The sequence below is a fragment of the Schistocerca cancellata genome, chromosome 8 (assembly GCF_023864275.1).
Source record: "Schistocerca cancellata isolate TAMUIC-IGC-003103 chromosome 8, iqSchCanc2.1, whole genome shotgun sequence".
NCBI classification, from domain to species: Eukaryota; Metazoa; Arthropoda; class Insecta; order Orthoptera; family Acrididae; genus Schistocerca; species Schistocerca cancellata.
Window position 1 is genome coordinate 105,064,445 of NC_064633.1, and position 23,655 is coordinate 105,088,099.

The 23,655-nt window shown below is 43.4% G+C and overlaps 1 protein-coding gene across 8 annotated transcripts in view; it reads right to left on the bottom strand.

The window, feature by feature from the left end:
* LOC126095166 (cleavage and polyadenylation specificity factor subunit 6) overlaps window positions 1-23,655 on the bottom strand; it is a 193,632-nt gene that overhangs the window by 123,003 nt on the left and 46,974 nt on the right. For all 8 annotated transcript variants that reach the window (XM_049909892.1, XM_049909890.1, XM_049909889.1 and 5 more), the window contains one exon: window positions 22,782-23,009. In XM_049909892.1, coding sequence (XP_049765849.1) covers window positions 22,782-23,009 — 228 coding nt within the window. The remainder of the gene's footprint in view (window positions 1-22,781; window positions 23,010-23,655) is intronic.

Consider the following 23,655-nt stretch of genomic DNA (forward strand, 5'->3'; position numbering starts at 1 on the left):
TTCATGCTTTATGTTAATGTCACGATCATGTTCTAAAGGTGATTAAAAGGTGGTAATATTTTCACCCAGTATTCTAATATGTGAACACCAGCTAAATTTCTTATTTGCAACCTAACTGGTAAATCAATAGTCCTCATAACCAAATATAATACTTACTTGCATTCAGGATCAAAAAAACGTTTTTTGAAGATTTTCACCTTTCAATATTACCTTTACCTAAAAAGCACCATAAATGTTTGTATATCCTTCCTCATTCTTCAAAACAAATCTGCATGTGACCTCAATATAGCCAAACCCATTTGTAAATGTAAACAATTCCAATATCAATTTATTAAACAATGTAAAAATGATGGCCTCAGCAGCAACAGTTTAATTTGTGAACATAATATAATCCTCCATTTTTTGACTGAGGATTTTGGGGGAAAAATGTCTCTTATAACTGAGCTTATATGGTAAATTACACTGTGTTACATTCAGATCAAGACGAGACAATCATGAAAGTGGTATATTAAAAAAGATATGTGACTAAATGACACAAAGCAAATGATGTCATTATCTTTGGATACAAAGTGCTTGAGGAGTGGTGACGACAAGCATGACACTCAAAAAGCACTTCTTGTACTGACTCAAAGAGGAAAAGCATCTGAAAAATTGCGTATCCTTTTGCTAAGAACAAAGCAATAGTAGTCTCCTTCGACAAAATACGGCATTACAAAAGAGAAGCTCAGAATTCTAATTAATTTAAGCCTTCTGTTCCATCAATCAGAATGCAGCTAGATGTTTACATCATGAGTTAACTCTCCCGGCCTGTTCATCTGTACTTTTACTGAAGTAAGGGAAGTCGAATGGCGTTCAGAATAAAGACACTTCCACTGTCATGATTTTATCAGTAAACTGTTGAAGTATCCGTAATAAAGTTCCAGAATTTACTGGCTTCCAAGAAAGTTCTCACATTCAAATTATTTTTGGAACCAAAAGTCTGCTGAAACCCAAAGTGGGAAGCTCCAAGATATTTAGCGAGTCGCTGAACGTATACTGAAAAGAGATTAGAGGCCACAGGAAGGAAGTGTTCATTGCAGTTGTCAAAAATTCTGTCTCTTTTGAGGTCAAAGTTGAGTGTGACAGAGAAGACATTTGGTCGCGTGAAAGATGTGGAGGTGAAACAAAGTTAATTGTTGGATGTTTTTACAAGGCCACCTGATTCTGCTGTGACAGTTGTACTGTCTTTCAAACAAAGTCTACAGCCAAAAGCGTGAAAATACCCAGATCATGCAATACTAGTTGGAGGGGACTTTAACCTACCAAGTATAGATGGGGATGTCTAAGGGTTCATTGTGGGGTGCAAAATACTTCCGAACACATTTTCTGAAAACTGCCTTGAGCTGCTGGCTCGGCAGCCCACACGCAATGGAAATATCTTAGACCTTACTGACAATGTCAGTATAGTAACTGGGATAAGCAATCATGATATCATTATAGCAACTTTTATTATGATAGTTAATAAACCAGTCAAGAAGGCTAGGAGAGAGTTTCTGCTAGATAGAGCAGATAAGCAGTTATTTGCATCAGACTTCGACAGTGGACTGGCATCAATTAGTTCCAGTAAGATGGATGTAGAGGAATTACAGGTGACGTTTAAGCACACTGTAAATTGGGGTATGGAGAGTTACATGCCTCGTAAGTGGATAGAGAATGGAATAGACCTACCATGGTTTAATAACAAAATTTGGTGGATGCTGAGGAAGCATAGGCTGTTGAAATCTCGGTTCACAAGGGAACACACAAATTACGACAAGTGGAGGTTAGTAGAGATGCGTGCATCTGTAAAATGATCTAGGCGCGAAGCATACAGCAGCTATCACCACCATGTTGTTGTTGTTGTGGTCCTCAGTCCTGAGACTGGTTTGATGCAGCTCTCCATGCTACTCTATCCTGTGCAAGCTTCTTCATCTCCCAGTACCTACTGCAACCTACATCCTTCTGAATCTGCTTAATGTATTCATCTCTTGGTCTCCCCCTACGATTTTTACCCTCCACGCTGCCCTCCAATACTAAATTGGTGATCCCTTGATGCCTCAGAACATGTCCCACCAACCGATCCCTTCTTCTGGTCAAGTTGTGCCACAAACTTCTCTTCTCCCCAATCCTATTCAATACTTCCTCATTAGTTACGTGATCTACCCATCTAATCTTCAGCATTCTTCTGTAGCACCACATTTCAAAAGCTTCTATTCTCTTCTTGTCCAAACTATTTACCATCCATGTTTCACTTCCATACATGGCTACACTCCATACAAATACTTTCAGAAATGACTTCCTGACACTTAAATCTATACTCGATGTTAACAAATTTCTCTTCTTCAGAAACGCTTTCCTTGCCATTGCCAGTCTACATTTTATATCCTCTCTACTTCGACCATCATCAGTTATTTTGCTCCCGAAATAGCAAAACTCCTTTACTACTTTAAGTGTCTCATTTTCTAATCTAATTCCCTCAGCATCACCCGACTTAATTTGACTACATTCCATTATCCTTGTTTTGTTTTTGTTGATGTTCATCTTATATCCTCCCTTCAAGACACCATCCATTCCGTTCAACTGCTCTTCCAAGTCCTTTGCTGTCTCTGACAGAATTACAATGTCATCAGCGAACCACAAAGTTTTTATTTCTTCTCCATGGATTTTAATACCTACTCCAAATTCTTCTTTTGTTTCCTTTACTGCTTGCTCAATATACAGATTGAATAACATCGGGGAGAGGCTACAACCCTGTCTTACTCCCTTCCAACCACTGCTTCCCTTTCATGTCCCTTGACTCTTATAACTGCCATCTGGTTTCTGTACAAATTGTATATGTATTTTACCCCTGCCACCTTTAGAATTTGAAATAGAGTATTCCAGTCAACATTGTCAAAAGCTTTCTCTAAGTCCACAAATGCTAGAAAGGTAGGTTTGCCTTTCCTTAATCTTTCTTATAAGATAAGTCGTAAGGTCAGTATTGCCTCACGTGTTCCAGTATTTCTACGGAATCCAAACTGATCTTCCCCGAGGTCGGCTTCTACTAGTTTTTCCATTCGTCTGTAAAGAATTCGTGTTAGTACTTTGCAGCTGTGGCTTATTAAGCTGATTGTTCAGTAATTTTCACATCTGCCAACACCTGCTTTCTTTGGGATTGGAATTATTATATTCTTCTTGAAGTCTGAGGGTATTTCGCCTGTTTCATACATCTTGCTCCCAGATGGTAGAGTTTTGTCAGGACTGGCTCTCCCAAGGCCGTCAGTAGTTCCAATGGAATGTTGTCTACTCCGGGGGCCTAGTTTCGACTCAGGTCTTTCAGTGCTCTGTCAAACTCTTCACGCAGTATCGTATCTCCCATTTCATCTTCATCTACATCCTCTTCCATTTCCATAATATTGTCCTCAAGTGCATCGCCCTTGTATAGACCCTCTATATACTCCTTCCACCTTTCTGCTTTCCCTTCTTTGCTTAGAACTGGGTTTCCATCTGAGCTCTTGATGTTCATACAAGTGGTTCTCTTATCTCCAAAGGTCTCTTTAATTTTCCTGTAGGCAGTATCTGTCCTACCCCTAGTGAGATAAGCCTCTACATCCTTACATTTGTGCTCTAGCCATCCCTGCTTAGCCATTTTGCACTTCCTGTCGATCTCATTTTTGAGATGTTTGTATTCCTTTTTGCCTGCTTCATTTACTGCATTTTTATATTTTCTCCTTTCATCAATTAAATTCAATATTTATTCTGTTACCCAAGGATTTCTACTAGCCCTCGTCTTTTTACCTACTTGATCCTCTGCTGCCTTCACTACTTCATCCCTCAAAGCTACCCATTCTTCTTCTACTGTATTTCTTTCCCCCATTCCTGTCAATTGTTCCCTTATGCTCTCCCTGAAACTCTGTACAACCTCTGGTTCTTTCAGTTTATCCAGGTCCCATCTCCTTAAATTCCCACCTTTTTGCAGTTTCTTCAGTTTTAATCTACAGGTCATAACCAATAGATTGTGGTCAGAGTCCACATCTGCCCCTGGAAATGTCTTACAATTTAAAACCTGGTTCCTAAATCTCTCTCTTACCATTATATAATCTATCTGATACCTTTTAGTATCTCCAGGGTTCTTCCATGTATACAACCTTCTATCATGATTCTTAAACCAAGTGTTAGCTATGATTAAGTTGTGCTCTGTGCAAAATTCTACCAGGCGGTTCCTCTTTCATTTCTTAGCCCCAATCCATATTCACCTACTACGTTTCCTTCTCTCCCTTTTCCTACTCTCGAATTCCAGTCACCCATGACTATTAAATTTTCGTCTCCCTTCACTATCTGAATAATTTCTTTTACTTCATCATACATTTCTTCAATTTCTACGTCATCTGCAGAGCTAGTTGGCATATAAACTTGTACTACTGTAGTAGGTGTGGGCTTCGTATCTATCTTGGCCACAATAATGCGTTCACTATGCTGTTTGTAGTAGCTTACCCGCATTCCTATTTTCCTATTCATTATTAAACCTGCTCCTGCATTACCCCTATTTGACTTTGTGTTTATAACCCTGTAGTCACCTGACCAGAAGTCTTGTTCCTCCTGCCACCGAACTTCACTAATTCCCACTATATCTAACTTTAACCTATCCATTTCCCTTTTTAAATTTTCTAACCTACCTGCCCGATTAAGGGATCTGACATTCCACGCTCCGATCCGTAGGACGCCAGTTTTCTTTCTCCTGATAACGACATCCTCTTGAGTAGTCCCCGCCCGGAGATCCGAATGGGGGACTATTTTACCTCCGGAATATTTTACCCAAGAGGACGCCATCATCATTTAATCATACAGTAAAGCTGCATGCCCTCGGGAAAAATTACGGCTGTAGTTTCCCCTTGCTTTCAGCCTCATAACCTGAGAAAATTCTGGTCTTATGTAAAATTGCTAAGAGGGACTAAAGCTCCTATTCAGTCCCTTGTCAACCAGTGTGGTGTGGCTGTTGAAGACAGCAAAACAGAAGCCAAAGTTTTAAATTCCACATCCAAGAAATTGTTCACACACGAAAATGATACAAACATCACCACCATACCTTAGCAAAAGATCTGGTACACAACCTGAGAAAATTCTGGTCTTATGTAAAATTGCTAAGAGGGACTAAAGCTCCTATTCAGTCCCTTGTCAACCAGTGTGGTGTGGCAGTTGAAGACAGCAAAACAGAAGCCAAAGTTTTAAATTCCACATCCAAGAAATTGTTCACACACGAAAATGATACAAACATATTGTCATTTGACCATCAAATAGACTCTTCTATAGACGACACAGTAACAAACATCACGGGCATAGAGAAACAACTGAGAGATTTAAAAGCAAATAAATCACCAAGTCCGGATGGAATCCCAGTTCAATTTTTAAAGGTAATTTATGGCACTGGCCACTTACTTAGTTTGCATTTATCATGGATCTCTTGCCCAGCACAGAGTCCCAAGCAACGGCAAAAAAGCACAGGTGACACCAATATATAAGAAGGGTAAAAGAACGGACCTGCAAAATTACGTACCGATATTTTCAACTTCGGTTTGCTGCAGAATCCTTGAACATATTCTCAGTTCGAATATAATAAATGTTGTTGAGACTGAGAAGCGTATGTCCACGAACATCACTCTTGCGAAACTCAGCTTGCACTTTCTCACGATATGCTGCGAACTAAGGATGAAGAGCAACAGGCAGCTTCCATATTTCTGGATTTCCAGAAAGCATTTGAATCGCTGCCCCATTGCAGGCTGTTAATGAAAGTACTGGCATGTGGAATATGTTGTCAGATATCTGAGTGGCTCGAAGAGTTCTTAAATAATAGAACCCAGTACATTGTCCTCAATGGCGTGTGTCCATCAAACACAAGGGTGTCGACAGGAATGCCCCAGGGAAGTGTGATAGGGCCACTGTTGTTCTTTATACACATAAATGATTTGGCAGAGAAGACGGGCAGCAATCTGGGGTGGTTTGCTGATTATGTCGTGGTGTACAGTAAGGTGTCGAAGCAGAGTGACTGTAGGAAGATACAAGATGATTTAGATAAAATTTCTAGTTTTCGCAAAACTTCTATGGTCATTAGCGCCCAGCCCGTGACTTAAGACAGTAAAAAACCGAAATTGAAAACCAGCAGCAATGGGAACAAAGTCATAAAATTGGAGAAACTAAAAATAGAAGGAATGCTTAAAAATCCACTACAGAAAGGGGGTGGTTGTCCCCAAAAAAAGCTTCAAATGACTGACGTCATTTCACGGTCACTAATAAACTGGAGAACGCGGTCGGCTGAGTGCGTGTCATCTGCTAAAATCGACGATAGATCAGGCGATAGCTGTAGACGGGAGCGTAACGGATTAAAATAGGGGCATTTAATTAAAAGGTGTCTTACCGTCCACAGCTGAGATCAGTGGGGACAGAGAGGGGGAGGATCACCGCTTAAAAGATGTCGATGGCTAAAAAGACAGTGCCCTATCCGGAGTCTAGCTAAAATTACCTCCTCCCGACGACGCGTTCGGGAGGAAGAGGTCCAAGCGCAAGGAAAGGCTTTCACTTCCCGCAATTTATTACGGGGAAGTGTTGACCAATGCGCATGCCATAAATGAGCAACTTTGCGACATAAACCGCTCCGTAGATCGGTGAAGGGAAGCGACTGAATAGCTGGCCGAGGAAGAGAGACTGCAGCCTTGGCCGCTATATCGGCCGCCTCATTCCCGCAGATACCAGCGTGTCCCGGGAGCCAGAGGAACGCCACCGAGACGCCCCCCAGGTGGAGCAAGCGCAGACAGTCCTGAATCCGGTGGACCAGAGGGTGCACAGGGTAAAGAGCTTGGAGACTGAGGAGAGAGCTGAGAGAATCTGAGCAGATAACGTACTGTATCCGCTGATGGCGGCGGATGTAGTGGACAGCCTGGAGAACAGCGTAAAGCTCCGCAGTATAAACCGAACACTGGTCGGGAAGCCGAAAACGATTTGGGGTGTCGCCAACAATATAGGCACTCCCTACACCTAACGATGTTTTCGAGCTGTCGGTGTAAATAAATGTCGCGTCCGCCATTTGTGCACATAGAGCAGCAAATGCCCGACGATAAACAAGTGTAGGGGTACCATCCTTGGGAAATTGACAAAGGTCACGGAGCAGGCAGATCCGGGGACGGAGCCAAGGCGGTGCTGTACCCCAAGTTGTCAAGAAGGTTTTAGGAAAGCGGAAGGAAAGAGAATGGAGCAGTTGACGGAAGCGGACTCCCGGGGGTAGTAGGGAGGAGGAGCGGCCTGCATACCCTACATCAAAGGAGGCGTCGAAAAAAAGGTCATAGGCTGGATTAGCAGGCATGGAAGACAGATGGCTAGCATAACGACTCAGGAGGACTGCTCGCCGATTGGACAGCGGAGGTTCAGCAGTCTCAGCATAAAGGCTTTCCACAGGGCTAGTGTAAAAAGCTCCAGACACTAAACGTAATCCACGGTGGTGGATAGAGTCGAGACGCCGAAGAATAGACGGCTGAGCAGAGGAGTAGACTATGCTTCCATAATCCAATTTCGAGCGCACTAAGGCGCGATAGAGGCGGAGAAGGACCACTCGGTCCGCTCCCCAGAAGGTACCATTCAGGACACGGAGGGTGTTAAGCGATCGCAGACAGCGAGCCGAAAGATAGGAAACGTGGGAGGACCAGCACAGTTTTCTGTCAAACATAAGACCCAAGAATTTAGCGACGTCTGAAAACGGAAGGTTGACAGGACCTAGATGTAAGGAGGGAGGAAGAAACTCCTTACGTCGCCAAAAATTGACACAAACGGTCTTACTGGGTGAGAAACGGAAGCCGGTTTCGATGCTCCACGAGTGGAGGCGATTGAGACATCCTTGAAGACGTCGTTCAAGAAGGCTGGTCCGTTGAGAGCTGTAGTAGATCGCAAAATCGTCCACAAAGAGGGAGCCCGAGACATCAGGAAGGAGACAATCCATAATTGGATTTATGGCGATGGCAAACAGTACAACACTCAGCACGGATCCCTGGGGTACCCCGTTTTCTTGGGAGAATGTACGGGAGAGAGTAGTGTTCACCCGCACCCTAAAAGTGCGCTCTGCCATAAATTCGCGAAGAAAAAGGGGCAGCCGGCCTCGAAAGCCCCAAGAGAACAGTGTGCGGAGGATGCCTGTCCTCCAACAGGTATTGTATGCTCTCTCCAGATCGAAAAATATTGCTACCGTTTGGCGTTTCCGGAGAAAATTGTTCATGATATAAGTGGAGAGAGCAACAAGATGGTCAACTGCAGAACGATGCTTCTGAAACCCGCATTGGGCTGGTGTTAAAAGACTGCGGGATTCCAGCCACCAAGCTAAATGGTAATTCACCATACGCTCCAAAACCTTACAGACACTACTCGTGAGAGAAATGGGGCGATAGCTAGAGGGGAGATGTTTGTCCTTTCCAGGTTTCGGAACGGGAACGACAACAGCTTCCCGCCACCGTCTGGGAAATGTGCTGTCGGTCCAAATTCGATTAAAAAGGTGAAGGAGGTAACGCAGACTATGGGTTGATAAATGCAGCAACATTTGGACATGGATACCATCCGGTCCTGGGGCGGAGGAGCGAGAAGAAGAGAGGGCATGTTGGAGTTCCCACATGGAGAAAACAGTATTGTAGCTTTCGTGATTTTGAAAGGAGAAAGCAAGATGTCGCACTTCCGCTGCACGTTTCTTCGGGAGAAACGCTGGCGGGTAATTTGAAGAGCTCGAAATCTCAGCAAAGTGCTGACCCAACGAGTTAGAAATTGCGACGGGGTCCACTAAGGTATCATGCGCGACAGTGAGCCCAGAGACCGGGCAGAAACTAGGCGCGCCTGAGAACCGTCGAAGCCGACTCCAAACTTCCGAGGAGGGAGTGAAGGTGTTAAATGAGCTAATAAAGAAGCTCCAGCTTGCCTTCTTGCTATCGCATATGACGCGACGGCATCGCGCACGGAGCTGCTTATAGCGGATACAGTTGGCCGAAGTAGGATGGTGACGGAAAATGCGAAGAGCATGTTGCCGCTCACGTATTGCGTCACGGCATGCCTCGTTCCAACAAGGAACTGGGGGGGCATCGGGGCAATTTGGAGGTGCGTGGTATTGAACGTTCCGCAGCTGTAAGAATAACGTCGGTAATATGTGTGACCTCATCGTCGACGCTGGGAAAACGACGGTCATCGAATGTCGCTAGAGACGAAAAAAGTGTCCAATCGGCTTGGGCAAATTTCCAGCGTCGCGAGCGCATATATGGCAGTGGAGGCTGCAGTCTAAGGACACATGGAAAGTGGTCATTCGAGTGTGTATCATCAAGGGCGAACCATTCGAAGCGCCGATCTAGCGGAACAGTACCGACCGCAAGGTCCAAATGAGATAATTTTGTAGTGGAGACAGACAAAAATGTGGGGACCCCAGTGTTGAGGCAAACTAGATCCGCTTGGTGGAAGACGTCTAACAATAGAGAGCCACGTGGACAAGGATGTGGAGATCCCCAAAGCGGGTGGTGGGCATTGAAGTCCCCAACCAGCAAATAGGGGGGTGGAAGCTGACCAAGAAGATGAAGGAGATCAGCTCGTGCCATTGGTGTGGATGATGGAATGTATACAGTACAAAGAGAGAACGTGTATCCAGAAAGGGAAAGACGGACGGCGACAGCTTGGAAGGAGCTGTTTAAGGGGATTGGGTGATAATGGAGAGTATCATGGAGAAGAATCATGAGTCCTCCATGGGCTGGAGTGCCTTCAACAGAGAGGAGGTCATATCGGATGGACTGAAAATGAGGGAGAACAAAGCGGTCATGGGGACGCAACTTCGTTTCCTGAAGACAGGAGATGACCGGCGAGTAGGATCGTAAGAGGACCGACAATTCATCCCGATTGGCTCGAATGCCGCAGATATTCCAGTGGATAATTGACATAGAGTGAACAGAAAATGGAGGAATGTGACCAAGGGTGCTGTCAACTCAACGACTGCTCAGAGCTTGCGTCCGACAGCATGGAATGGCATTCAGCCGAAGGCAGAATATCCTGATCCATAGGTTGGTCAGGAGCAGCCCCTGCCACCAGCGATCGGCCAGTTGACCGGCCACCAGCAGTGCGCCTCGGCGACACAGAAGACGGCCGAGGGCGATTTCCGCCAGGTGGTGCTGTAGATGGGACACGCTTTGGCGGAGAAGGAAAGGAACTGGGTTTCTTTGTAGCCTTCTTGGAGGTATGATGTTTAGATGAAGGAGGAACCGATGGTTGTGAAGTTGCGGTACGTAAAAACTCTTCACGAGTATGCTCTTTTTTCGAAGACTTGGCGTCTGACTTTTGGGCTCGAGATTTAGCAGAACCCGACGAAGGGTGAGCCATAGAGTGGGCAGGCGAAAGTGGTGAGGTTGAACGGGCGATCTTTGCACTGGCCGATCTGATGACCGTGGTACTAAAGGTGAGGTCGCAAGTCTGCGTGGCCGCCTCCTTTGTTGGCCGTGGAGAAGCAAGGACAGTGCTGTGTTTTCCTGTCTGGGGCACGGTGGGCTGTCGACTGGCGAATAATTTTCGAGCAGCGAAGGTCGACACCTTTTCCTTCACTCTGATTTCCTGGATGAGCTTTTCGTCCTTAAAAACGGGGCAATCTCGAGAGGAAGCAGGGTGGTCACCCATACAGTTGATGCAGCGAGGGGATGGAGGTGGACAAGCACCCTCATGGGCATCCTTGCCACACGTAACACATTTGGCCGGATTGGAACAGGACTGGCTGGTGTGATTGAACCGCTGACATCAATAGCAACGCGTAGGGTTTGGGACGTAAGGGCGAACGGAAATTATCTCATAGCCTGCTTTGATTTTCGATGGAAGTTGAACTTTGTCAAATGTCAAGAAGATAGTGCGGGTTGGAATGATGTTCGTGTCAACCCGTTTCATAACTCTATGAACTGCCGTTACGCCCTGGTCAGACAGATAGTGCTGAATTTCTTCGTCAGACAATCCATCGAGGGAGCGTGTATAAACGACTCCACGCGAGGAATTTAAGGTACGGTGCGGTTCCACCCGGACAGGGAAGGTGTGGAGCAGAGAAGTACGCAGCAATTTTTGTGCCTGGAGGGCACTGTGTGTTTCTAACAACAGGGTGCCATTCCGTAATCTGGAACAAGACTTTACAGGACCTGCAATTGCGTCGACACCTTTCTGAATAATGAAAGGGTTGACCGTGGAGAAGTCGGGACCTTCATCAGACCGAGAAACAACAAGGAACTGTGGCAACGATGGAAGAATCGTCTGTGGCTGAGACTCAGTATACTTACGTTTGTGAGCAGACATAGTGGAAGGTGAGGAAACCATTGCGGAAGAATCCCCCATGATTACCAGCGTCTCCGATGGCGCGCTCCTCCCTTGTGGGGGCCCTCTCTGAGGGCACTCCCGCCTTAGGTGATTGTTCACACCTCAGGTCACACCTCCCGACAAACGGAGGGACCAATCGGCACTTTCGGAAGGTATCAGCTCGGGTAATCACCCCTCCCTGGGCCTGGCCGTTACCAGGGGGTACGTACGTGTCCTACCTGTCTACCCGGGGCGGGGAATTACGCGTTACCCCGTCACCGGCTACGCACAAAAGGCGTGGGTCGGCCTTCAGACACGCACAGGGAGGAAGAAAGAGAAAGGGAAAGGAAAGAAGAGAGGTCTCAAACGCCGCAGCGGAGAAAAGGGAAAGAGAAGAGGTAAGGAAAAGAGAAGGACAAAGGAAGGAAGAAGACATAAAAGCAAGGAAGGCGAAGAATGCAGTACATTTACGAGCGTCCGTCTCCGGACGTAGGCACAAACCGTACTCCCAGATGGGGAGAAAGGGAAGGAAAGAGCCAGAGGTGAGGGGAGGAGGGGCGAAGATAGGGATGGGGAAGGATGCGGAAAGGGAAGGTATGCAGCCCGGAAAGGAAGGAAGGCCACATTAGCTCGGGGTCCCGTGCTCGCTACGCACGTATCCACAAAAGAGTTGTGGACCCCCTGGGGGGAAAATTTCTAGTTGGTGTGACGAATGGCGGCTAGCCCTAAAGCGGAAAAATTAAAGTTAATGAGGACAGTAGGAAGATCAAAACTGTAATGTTCGGATATAGCATTTGTAGTGTTCTGCTCGACACAGCTGTGGCGTTTAAATACCTGGGTATAACACTGCAAAAGGATATGAGGTAGAACGTCTAAACTTCAGTACAGGCTGCTAGGCTCTTGCGGCGACCAGCAGAAAAAGTTTAAGTCACTTCATGTGCAAGTTTTTCGCCATGGTGCCATCCACTCCAAACAAGGGTTCCATCCACAGGCACCACCTAGCCACAGTTACCTGGTCATTAAACTGTTGCCCAGAATCCTCGTGCCCTAGCCATGAAGGACACAAATTCCATGGCACACAGTAGTTTACGGTTCAGGCACCAACAGTGTGTCAGTGTTGTCAGGGAGCTACCTCTATGCAGGTACTTCATGAGACACCACACTTCCCCCCCCCCCCCCCTACCCACAAGAAAATGGCTACTCTGCTGGATTCTGGGCACAGTAACTTTACAAGAAATGAAGGAGAGAAAAGAATAGAAAGTGGAATATATGCCACATTGGGCAATCTTCATGGAGAAAACAAGTGTCCATAACCACAAACCAAATCGAGGACAGTCCGCACAAAGAAGAGCGTCCAATAGAAAGGCGGAAGGAGAAAAAGAATTTTAGAAGGATAAACTTGCAACACGGAAGTAGTACTCCAAGGTCCGGAGCCCCATGGTGACCAAGCACGTACTCACCAAACACACGTGAGCCTTTTTTTTTTGTGAGGTATGAAAGCAAAATAAATTAGAAAAACTGTCGAATTTCAAACAGACACAGCACTGATACCAAGTTGCTCAGCAGCCCACTAGATGAACCGAACTAGGATGCAGGTATGCAAGCTGCTCAGAAGTTGCTAAATGAAATCAACAACAATGTTGGAAACTCCAGAATGGAACGTAACAACAGTATGAAAAGGATAGGTGCTACTCACCATATAGCAGAAATGCTGAGTCGCAGATACACACAACAAAAAGACTCGGAAAATGAGCTTTCGGCCAACAAGGCCTTCATCGGAGATAGAACACACATGCACACACATTCATGCAAGCCCAACTCAAAAACACAACTGTAGTCTCTGGCTGCTAGGGCCCACTGCGAGCAGCATGAGTGTGTACGCGTTTATGTTTTACCTCTGGCAAAGGCCTTGTTGGCCAAAAGCTCATTTTCTGACAGTCTTTTCGTTGTACCTATCTGCAACTCATCATCTCTGCTATATGGCGAATAGCAACCAAAATGTGGATTTATGGATATGACAAAACTAAGGCTCACTCGCCACTGTAGAAGCCTTCTGGATTGTCAAGACCGAAAATAGCTCAACAAGTGTGGCCTAATTCGAAGGCTCTGCTTACAGAGTTCTTCAATTTTAATGGCATAGAACACCAAGAGTTCTTGACGCAAAGTCAGATAATCATATGAGAGTACTATTTAGAAGTTCAACATTGTTTGCATGAAGAAATAAAACAAAAATGCCTGGATATGTGGCATACCAATTCGTGGCTTTTGCATCACAATAAAGTATCTACTCACATTTCCTAGCTTATTCACAAATTTTTCGTCAGAACTGTACTGTAATTATGCCCAGCCTCCAGGTTCACCAGACATGACCACAGGTGGCTTTCCTACTTTCCCAAAAACAAATAAAATCTTGAAGTACAGCTGAAATTAAAGACACATTGGTGAGAGAGCTAAACACTATCTCCAAGATCCAAATTCGAGAAGTATTACGGGAGCTGAAAAAAGCAACAGTGTAAGTGCATAATATATAATGGGGAGTAGTACAGCAATCTCACCACTTCCTTTAATCCATACACGTCATCATCAGGAATTAATTTACACACGCCTTGAATGAATATTCTCTCCCTCTCCCTCTCCCTCTCTCTCTCTCGGGGGGGGGGGGGGGGGGGGGAGGGGGGGGGGATGCAAAAACAACTGAGGTTATAAGCGTCCATGTCAAACCTTGCAACACTAATTAGTAAAATAAGTTAAAAGCAAAATAGGCCGTAGAGAGACTGACAGTCCCAAACCGAAGATTACGTCTTTCACCATATTGCTATGATGGATACAAAGTAAAATGTAGTTGACAGCCCACACGCCATTCGCTAAAACAGCAAATAATGCAGACAGCAAACATACAATGGAGGATAAGTGATTAAAAAAAAAGGCATTCGGCCAGAAAATGGCAAACTGTCAAAGGTTGATGACACCCCTGCACACAATGTGATCGGGGTAACCACTTAACAAATGGCGATGGCTAAAAAGACAGTGCCCACTACGCAAACTAGCTAAAACAATCTCGCAATGAGAGGGCCACAGAGGAAGCCAATACCAAAAATGGTCGGTGCCAATGACAAAGACACACCCAACATGAAAATCAGTTTTAGAGGCATCAGTGTACACAAAGAAGCTATCTAGAAGAACACTGGTCACCACATGAAGCCAAGGAGGTGAAGGGTTTTCACCCATTGGAATGTGGCAGGTAGTATGAAGTTAAGTTGCCAGAGCAGTAGCCAAGAGCAAACTTCGGGAGGTAATAGAGAAGAAGGGCACACCCCATACTGGCAGTCTAGTGAGTCATAGAAAAAGAAGGCATAGGATGGGTCGCTGGGCATGGATGACAAATGTCATGAGTATCCACTGAGGAGGACATAACACCAGTATGATAGTGATAGTTTGGCAGCTTCTGCGTAGAGACTTTCAACCGAGCTAGTGTATAAGGCGCCAATGGCCAAAAGTATCTTATGCTGGAGGATTGTGTTAAGACGGAGTAAGATGGACGACTTGCAGATGAATGAATGAAACACCCAGACAATGGGTCAGTATAAATGTGAGGATGGTCAGATCTGCTCCCAGGTTGGTTCAAACGGCTCTGAGCACTATGGGACTTTACATCTGAGGTCATCAGTCCCCTAGAACTTAGAATTACTTACACCTAATTAACCTAAGGACATCACACACATCCATGCCCCAGGCAGGATTCGAACCTGCGACCGTAGCGGTCACGCGGTTCCAGACTGGAGCGCCTAGAACCGCACGGCCACACCAGCCGGCCTGCTCTCAGGAAATACCGCTTAGAACACACAGCACACCAAGGGACTGGGCACGATGTGTGACAAGGTAAGACACATGGGAGGACCAAGAATGTTTTCTATCAAGCATGAACCTCAGGAATTTCACAGTTGCTGCGAACTGAAGAGCAAGAGGCCCAAGATGTAGAGATGGTGCAAGATATCCATTGCGCTGCCAGAAATTCATGCAAACGGTTTTGTCAGTGAAGCTCCACGAGTTATAACAATCGCGACATCGCTAAAGATGCCACTTTCTGTGGAGAACTGCAATAGTTCACATAAGTCGTCACTGAAAAGGGAGCCGGAGATGCCTGGCAGTGGACAGGCCATAGTACTGTTAATAGCAATAGCAAAGAGGACAATGCTCAAGATGGAGCCTTGAGGCACCCCGTTCTCCTCAACAAAGGTGCCCAACGAGGTCAAACCCATACATACCTTTGAAACATCACCTTCTACAAATTCCTGAATTAAATGGAGCAGGTGGCCTAGGAAGTCCCACATGTATAAAGTATGGAGGATACAAGTCCTCCAACAAATCAAAAAACATGGTCACAGTCTGGCATTTCCCCGAAAACCATTCACGACATGGGTTGACAAAGTGACGAAATGGTTAACTGCAGAACGGTGCACTCAAACTCGTATTGTGGAGTGGTTAGAAAATTGTGTGACTCAAGCCAACATACCAGCCAGCCACGAATCATATTTCCCATCACTTTGCAATCAATCACAGCTGGTGAGAGAAATGTGGCTGTAGCTAAAAGCTAGTTGTTTGTACGGGGCTAAGGTATAGGTATAGGTATGGGTATGGGTATGGGTATGGGTATGACAGTGGCTTCACACTAGCGTTTTTGGTACATGGCATCACGAAGAGCCAAGGTGCAGCTGAGAGAGTCGTTGAATCTCTAGCCTCATTTAGGTTATGTTCAGCAGACATAAGACTGAGATGGCAACTGACTCATTGAAGAAAAAAGAGGCCCCCTTAACTGTCAGCGTCTCCGATAGCATGCTCCTTCCAACTGGGGGCCACCTCAGAAGGTGGGAGGGGAGAAACCTGTCTTAGGTGACTGTTCACACCTTAGGTCACAACTACCAAACTCCTGACAGAGGGACCAATTGGCAATTGGGACAGAAACAGATCAGACAATTACCCCTCCCTGGGCCTGGCCTATACCAGGGGGTATATGTAAACCCTACCTGTTGACCCAAAACTGGGAATTACGTATTACACAGTCACCTGTTAAGCATCAAACGCTTGAGCCGGCCTTCAGGAGAGCACAGGGAGTAAGAAGAAACAAAAAGAAACCAAATGCAGAATGAAGAAAGAATGAAAAAACAGATGAAGGAGTGTTCCGATGTCAGGCTAACAAACTTCAGAATGCATTTCCGAAAATATCCCTGTCATGTTCCCCAAGGGAGGGGAAAAGAATAGCAAGAGAATAGACATGCAGCACGGAAAGAGAAGAGGTGCTGAAAAGGTTGGGGCCCCATGGTGGCTAAGCACAATGTTACCAGAGAGTTGACAGCCCACTGAGGGTGCAACAGCAACTGATGCACTAGTGGAGGCATAGTATGTCCACACAGTCTCCAACAAGATTGAAGTCTTGTAGACAATAGCATCTTGAGTAGGGAAATTTTCCAGTGCAGTAATTCCTCGAGCTTTTTTTTATCAATACAAACCACGGCTAAAATTACTCAATTCTGACCACCATGAACATCAATCAACATCAATGCAGAGTCAAACTTAACACTACACAAAGAATGGAAGGACCAGCAAATAACTGTTGGTAAGTAGCAGTAGATGTGACAATATCCATATCAACAACTTTAGATGGTTGGATGTCACCTATATACACTCTGAACATTATAGTGCGGCATCTAGGCGAATGAGTAAATAATGACTGTGGTTAATTATATAGTAATGTGCAAACAGGATGGCTTCAGTGACTGGTAAAAGAGATAGTAACATTTTGTCTACTGCAGGAGATCTTAACACTCAACACTCAAATAGAAACACTGTTTCTGTGCTTGCAAGACATGCTGTTCAAACGAAATTTCATTTTGTAATCAATGCAACTTTGTATGCTAGCGTGTAATCTACATCTACATACATACTCTACAACTCACCATACGGTGTATGGTTGAGGGAATCATATACCACTACTAGTCATTTTATTTTGTATTCCACTCGCAAATGGAACTGGGGAAGACTTATTGTATTATGCTCCCTTTGAGCACTAATATCAGTGTCTTGTCTTCTTGGACCTTGCGCAAAATGTACACTGGTGACAGTAGAATGTATTGTTACTGTCAAATAAAAATAAGGGTAGCAAAGAAACACTGTTTCTATAATAGGGAGTGATGCATCCTGGGCCACTACAGTTTCTAATCTGTGGAGTACACTTAACTAACCATTAGCCCTAGAATACGTAACAGTTTGATTGTGTAACCCATGGCAAGGTGCCGTTGCTGCCACAATGAGGTGCACATTACTATCCCTATGTGCATGTCAGGCATAAGGCCACAGAGTTCTGAGACAGAGTACTATTAAGCGAGAGCGGTTGGTTGTGTGTGTCTCTCTAGAGGAACTTTTCTAACCTGTGTACTTAACAAAGAGAAAAACATTTCTTGATTACCATCATATTAAGTAACCACACAGTCATGATTTACTCAGCCACAAATATTCCTTGCTGACATGTTCATGAGTAAGGTGGTGTCCCATCATCTGCTAACGAATGTATGTTGTGGAAATTGATTGCCATATCTACCTCTGCAACCAACTGTTATTTGCCAGCTCTGCCCTTCTTCATGTGTAAGTTTGACTTTGCACTGACATTTACTGATGCTCATGGAGGTCAGAACTGGATAACTTCAGCTATTGTTCCTGTAGCTAAAAATAATAGTCTAGGAGTTATTGCTCTGGAAAGTTTCCCTCCTTGAGATGTTATTGCCTAAAAGACTGATAATGCCTGAAACTGTGTGATTATTTTCTGCCTCTGCTAGTACATCAGTTCCTGTTGATAAACCATTGTATATTCGCTAAAGACATATTTATAAATTAAGTTCTTGCGATATATTTTACGTTTTCCACTTTTCACATTCATTTTTGTCAGTCCTTACAGAAGTACTATTTTCCAAGACAATGCTTTCCATGTTTCAATGTTTAAGTTTTCTTTGACATTATCATGAGCTTTAACATTGATTTTCTTACAGATTTCTGCAAAAATTGCATCATATTCCAGCTCAAAGTCAGCCTCAGAACAAAGCAGCAAAAGCAGATTGTAAGCAAAGTTATTGATCATGTAACATAGCATTAGCATGATAAGCAATACTTTCACTGTCTGCGTGTTGGGTCACGGCTGCCTATACTATAGGTTCATAGTTGAAAGAGTAGGGAAGAACACCGAGTCACTGCCTTAATGATAATCATGATCTGATGATAGTGACTCTAGCAGCAACTTTCCTTTCACTCACTGTGTTGTATTACTACAGCTTAAATTTATTTTCACAGTTATTTATACAAATAAACATCTCTTTTGAAGATGATCATTTTTGTAATGGGCTTTCACAAATCACTGTTACTTCCACATGAAATACAGTAAGTCATACTAGGTACACAGTCTTCTGTTGGTACAACCTGATGTCAGACCTAAGCACTCCTCATCCAGGACAGCCCTGACAGAGTGACCTCCTTTCAGCAACAAGCTACAGATTTCATGTCTATTGCTCTCTGTTTTTGAAGACAGCCAACTTTTAACCAATGTTATAAGTTTTATGTACCGTGATTTTATAGTGATCAACAATAAGAAGTCTCACATTAGAACACAAACATATTTTTAATGTGGTTTCACTAAAAATTTTTGCTTCTGTGTTTTATTTAAAGCATTGGACACGATAGGAACAAAGAGGGACACTCATGCGCACATTTGCGTGTGGCAGCACACAGCCACTGCCTTAACTGATTATCACGAAGTCAGTGGCTAGGTGCTAACATGCACGAATGTCCATTTCCTCCTTTTTTCTGATCATGTCCAACGGTGTAATTAAGCACAAGAAGCAAAAGTCTTTTGTGAAACAACATTAAAATGATTTGTGTTCTAACGTGGCACGACTTATTGATAATCATTATAGGATTATGGTAAATAAAACTTGAAACACAAAATTGGTTAAAACACTAAAGCTTGCACTCTTTGTAAACAGATAACAATAGGCACAAAATCTACAACTCGTTTTGTTTCCTGTGCATACCTGTATTTAACACTTTCCTGTATTGTACTTTTTTTTAGGACAGTCTGCTGAAAACTGTATAAAGAGGGTTTTGCTGTATGTTGATTAAAGGACATAGTAATACTGCTAAATTTACTACAGCGAGTGATGCTAATGTATATACATCATTTTCATTAATAAAATTTCACATTGGTGTTGCTGAAAACGGACAAGTGATTATTTCTTTACGAGCCACTGTGGACCTTCAGCTCATTGTTTTGTCCTCCATAAGCTCAATCAATTGCATAAGCTGTGGCAACTCACTGTGGCCACCACATGACCTTGGCCCATTACAAACACTGCTAAACACAAAGAAAATTCTTTCCACAAAACAAAAATTGCCAAAATTGCCATTATTTTTTGAACAAACCTCCTCACACTGCCAATTTTGGCAGAAATTTTATGACACATTTCATACACTTGTGTACAAAACTAAAGGATGGAAGTAACTTTCACATGACAGAGAAATCCCATTTTACATTTTCATGCGGTCCAGACTTAAAAAACACAAAAATGAGGAAAAGAATTAAAAAACACAAAAGTGAGGAAACTGCTGAATTGGGGAAAACATTAAAACCCCAGAATACACGCAAAAAACACATGTAATTGGCATATGTGATTTAAAACCTTAACTCTCTCCAATACACAGTATAAAATCTGTGTAAGTGAAGAAAATTAAATGTACAATACGATGCTTATATAATTATTTGTTGTATGAATTTCATCAGTTCTTAAAAAATCACAGATACATAATAGCAAGCAAAATTCATCAAAAAAATTAAATTGGTATCTGCGTACAAGGCAACTGAGTTATTTTCTGACATGCTTCAATCAAAACACGCATTGTTGAAAGGTCTTTCCTCTGCGCTCACCCAGAAAAAAAGCAAAAATTGACAAATATGGTGAATTAAATGAAAACTTTGAAGTATGAAAATCTAATGCAAAAGGGGGCTCGCCCTGTAGCCAAGACGGTGCAGCATACTCTGGTAATATGAGCTACGAGCGCAGTGACCTCTAGTGTATTGTTTGCAAATTTTTCCTTGTTCATTGTGCTGAGTAGTTGAAGTGGAGCATTCTGCAGTATTGGCAGCACACCATATAAGCTTGCTGTTTATCACTTTATCTGCTAGAAGCCACTGCATTAGAGTGATGTCCCCATGCCGTACAGCTATTGGCTACAGGTAGAAAACAGACATTCAAGATGCTGAAACCCAGCAGTTTTCACCGTATTGCACAGTTTTCAGCTTATTTTACCATGTAGGCTATAAATTTTTGCTATTTACAAGGTGAATATAAAACGAAATAACCCTCAAAACTGTGTGTTTTAAGGTATAATTTGTGTCAGCAATGTGTTGGGAAAAGGCTCAATTACCTCATAGATCATAAGCAAAAGTGCTTGTTTTTTCATTGGTGTACTCTACAGTATTTCTAGTGGCAACATCCCCTTTTTTTCGTAACAGTTCTATTATATGATGTGGATTTTGAAATTTCTTTGTTTGTTTATGGAATAGCGATTTGGTTGTGTGAGCTGACATTATGCGTGTTGTTAAAATTGTTACCTATGGGGAGGAGAACGAAACTCTCGCATCAACTTTGATTTATAGCTTATGTGCCTGTTTATAATTCAGAAATTTAGGAATTTTGAAAGTTTTGTAGGCTAACGTCTGTAAACTTATTAGATGTGTTCGTATGCTGTGCTATGGTGGCTACACTGGTAGTTGGGTGACATAACAAGTTGCCAGCCAATAAGAGATTACTATTCGAAAGGGCCGACGTGTCCTGGATCCTGACCAAGCATCTTCTTTGACACTCAGTGTTTGAATTTAACAGGTTGACAATCGATACTGTTGCCGAATACAGTACATTGCAAATACATGAAGAGAGACGAGACTCGCATTTTGGCTCAATTTGGCAAACTTCATGTTGTTTTCCACTGCGGCCACAACCCAGCAATAGTTTCATCACAATTATGCGGTGGAGCTAAATGTTGCAAGTTGTGCTGGTAATGTCAATTGTTGGTTGTATCAGGTTTTCCTCCCTCGTGTTGCCCCTCTCCATAATGTCCTAAAATATTCTCTTAACTACATCACCAACCATGGTACGAACCATCTGTTTTTTGTGCCACTTAAATTCGTTCAGTCACATGAAGTATCAATAGGAAGAAAACAATAAATCAAACGAGACATCAACTAAGAACATACAATTGAGGTAAATCTTCTAGGAAGAAACATAAAATCAGGAAATTTTTAGCATTGTCTTACTGATTTTTCACAGGAGCTACAAATTTATGGCATAGAATAGTGAAAAATGTAAAATCGGAGAATGTAAAATCGGAGAATGTAAAATCGAAATTCCACAGTAGTACAGAAGATAACAGAAAGAAATGCACAATGAAATGAGCAGAAATGACATTTATTCAAAGAAAACAATTATGGTAAAGTCATAGTAATTCATGGTGGTCCCCTGGACATTACAGGAGGCCAGCCATGGTTCTTAATATGCTTTGAGATCACCGTGGAGGACAATGCATGCTCTGCAACATGCTCCCGTGCTGGCCCTAAGACTGCTGAGAAGTTCTTGTGGTAGGGCATTCCATTCCTCCATCAGTGCACTTAACAACTGCTTGATAATTGCTGGTGCTTGTGGTTGTGCTGCAATGCAAACTGGTCAACATTAACTGTGACACTGTACTTTTTCCCCATGCGCATCCCTTCAGGGATACATCCAGCCCTGACTACATTTTTTATGGATGATACTGCAGAACCGCATCAAACTGCATAAGATGGAGCAGCTCCTGGACTGAGACAATATTCAGCCAATCAACTGGCCTGTTCGTTCCCCAAACTTAAACCCCACCAAGAGCACATATGGGATGCATTGGGGATACATATTGCTGCACATCCACATGCAAAAACAACCATCCCGCAGTTGTTAACCGAGTTGGAGGAGGGCTGGAGCACCCTACCACAAGAACTCCTTATCAACTTTGTGGCCAGCATGGGAGCATATTGGAGAGCATGCGCTGCTGTGCATGGCAATCTTACACAACACAGTCCACCTTTTATATTGCCTGTGGGAGCATCATGAATCATGGTGATTCCCGCGTAATTATTGCCACTGAATAAGAGTAACTTTTCACTGTTTCGTGTATAGTTTTTTCCATGTACGGTCCAAGTTTCATCAAGCATTGTTGTTCATGATAATTTCTCATCATGGAATAATGCTTTCACTTATTATTAAATGCACATTCTGTATGAGTCTTCTTTAAAAAAAAATGCAGTAAATTCTCTGATCAAAGACTATAATTATTGAAAGTTAGTTACAAAGTTCAAATTTTCCAGCTTTACATGCATCCAACATTACCTGATTAAGTGCTGCCTTAGTTGGAAATGTCACAACTGGGCATTGACCGTGCAACTCTTTCTTCGGAAGTCTTTCCATACACATCCTCATGCTTGCTTCTGAGCCTAGTGTTACAACGCAAAAGCCCTTAGATTGGCCGTTTGCGCGATTTTCAAAGAACTTCACTTCAACAAAATCTGTAACTCCAATGCCCAAAATGGCATCTGTAATGTCTTGGTCAGTAGTCCACTGTAAGAGAAGGAAACAATATTCGAATAAAAAGAGAACACAAGCAACTTTAGATAAGTCTTTCTCAACTCCATTCATTCCCGTGAGCAAATGAGCTTGCACAAACATATACATACATAAAGGTTGTCTGGGAATATACTTTCTTGAACTTGTTTTAATTTGCAAACATGCCGTTTGGGACACTCATGATAATGATGAATTACCACTGCTTCGCTGAACAGAAAACCTAAATATCTCATTATCACTATGTATATTACAGGAAACAATAAAAATTGAAACTATTAGTTATGATGTAAAGCCAAAGAAACTCTTGACCTAGTTTGGTGGGGGGGGAGGAGAGACAAGTTCAAATTATTTCAAACAGAAGCATTCACTCAGCATTAGTAGAAATATTTCAACTTTGATTTCACAAAGGGGTATTGAAGCTGCCCATATATAGCAAAACAATACTGTTAGTTATTCAGCTCCCCCTCCCCTCCCTCACCAATTATGATAATGCATCTACAGAAAAGTTGAGCAAATGCAGGCACTCTCAGATGCTCATAGTGCCTGTTCGCAGCTCCCCTACTCAGTCAGCCCCAAGTTCCCCTCTGCTTCCCTAAGTGTTCTAGCACAGGTCTTTTGAAATCTACATGAACGTAGCAAA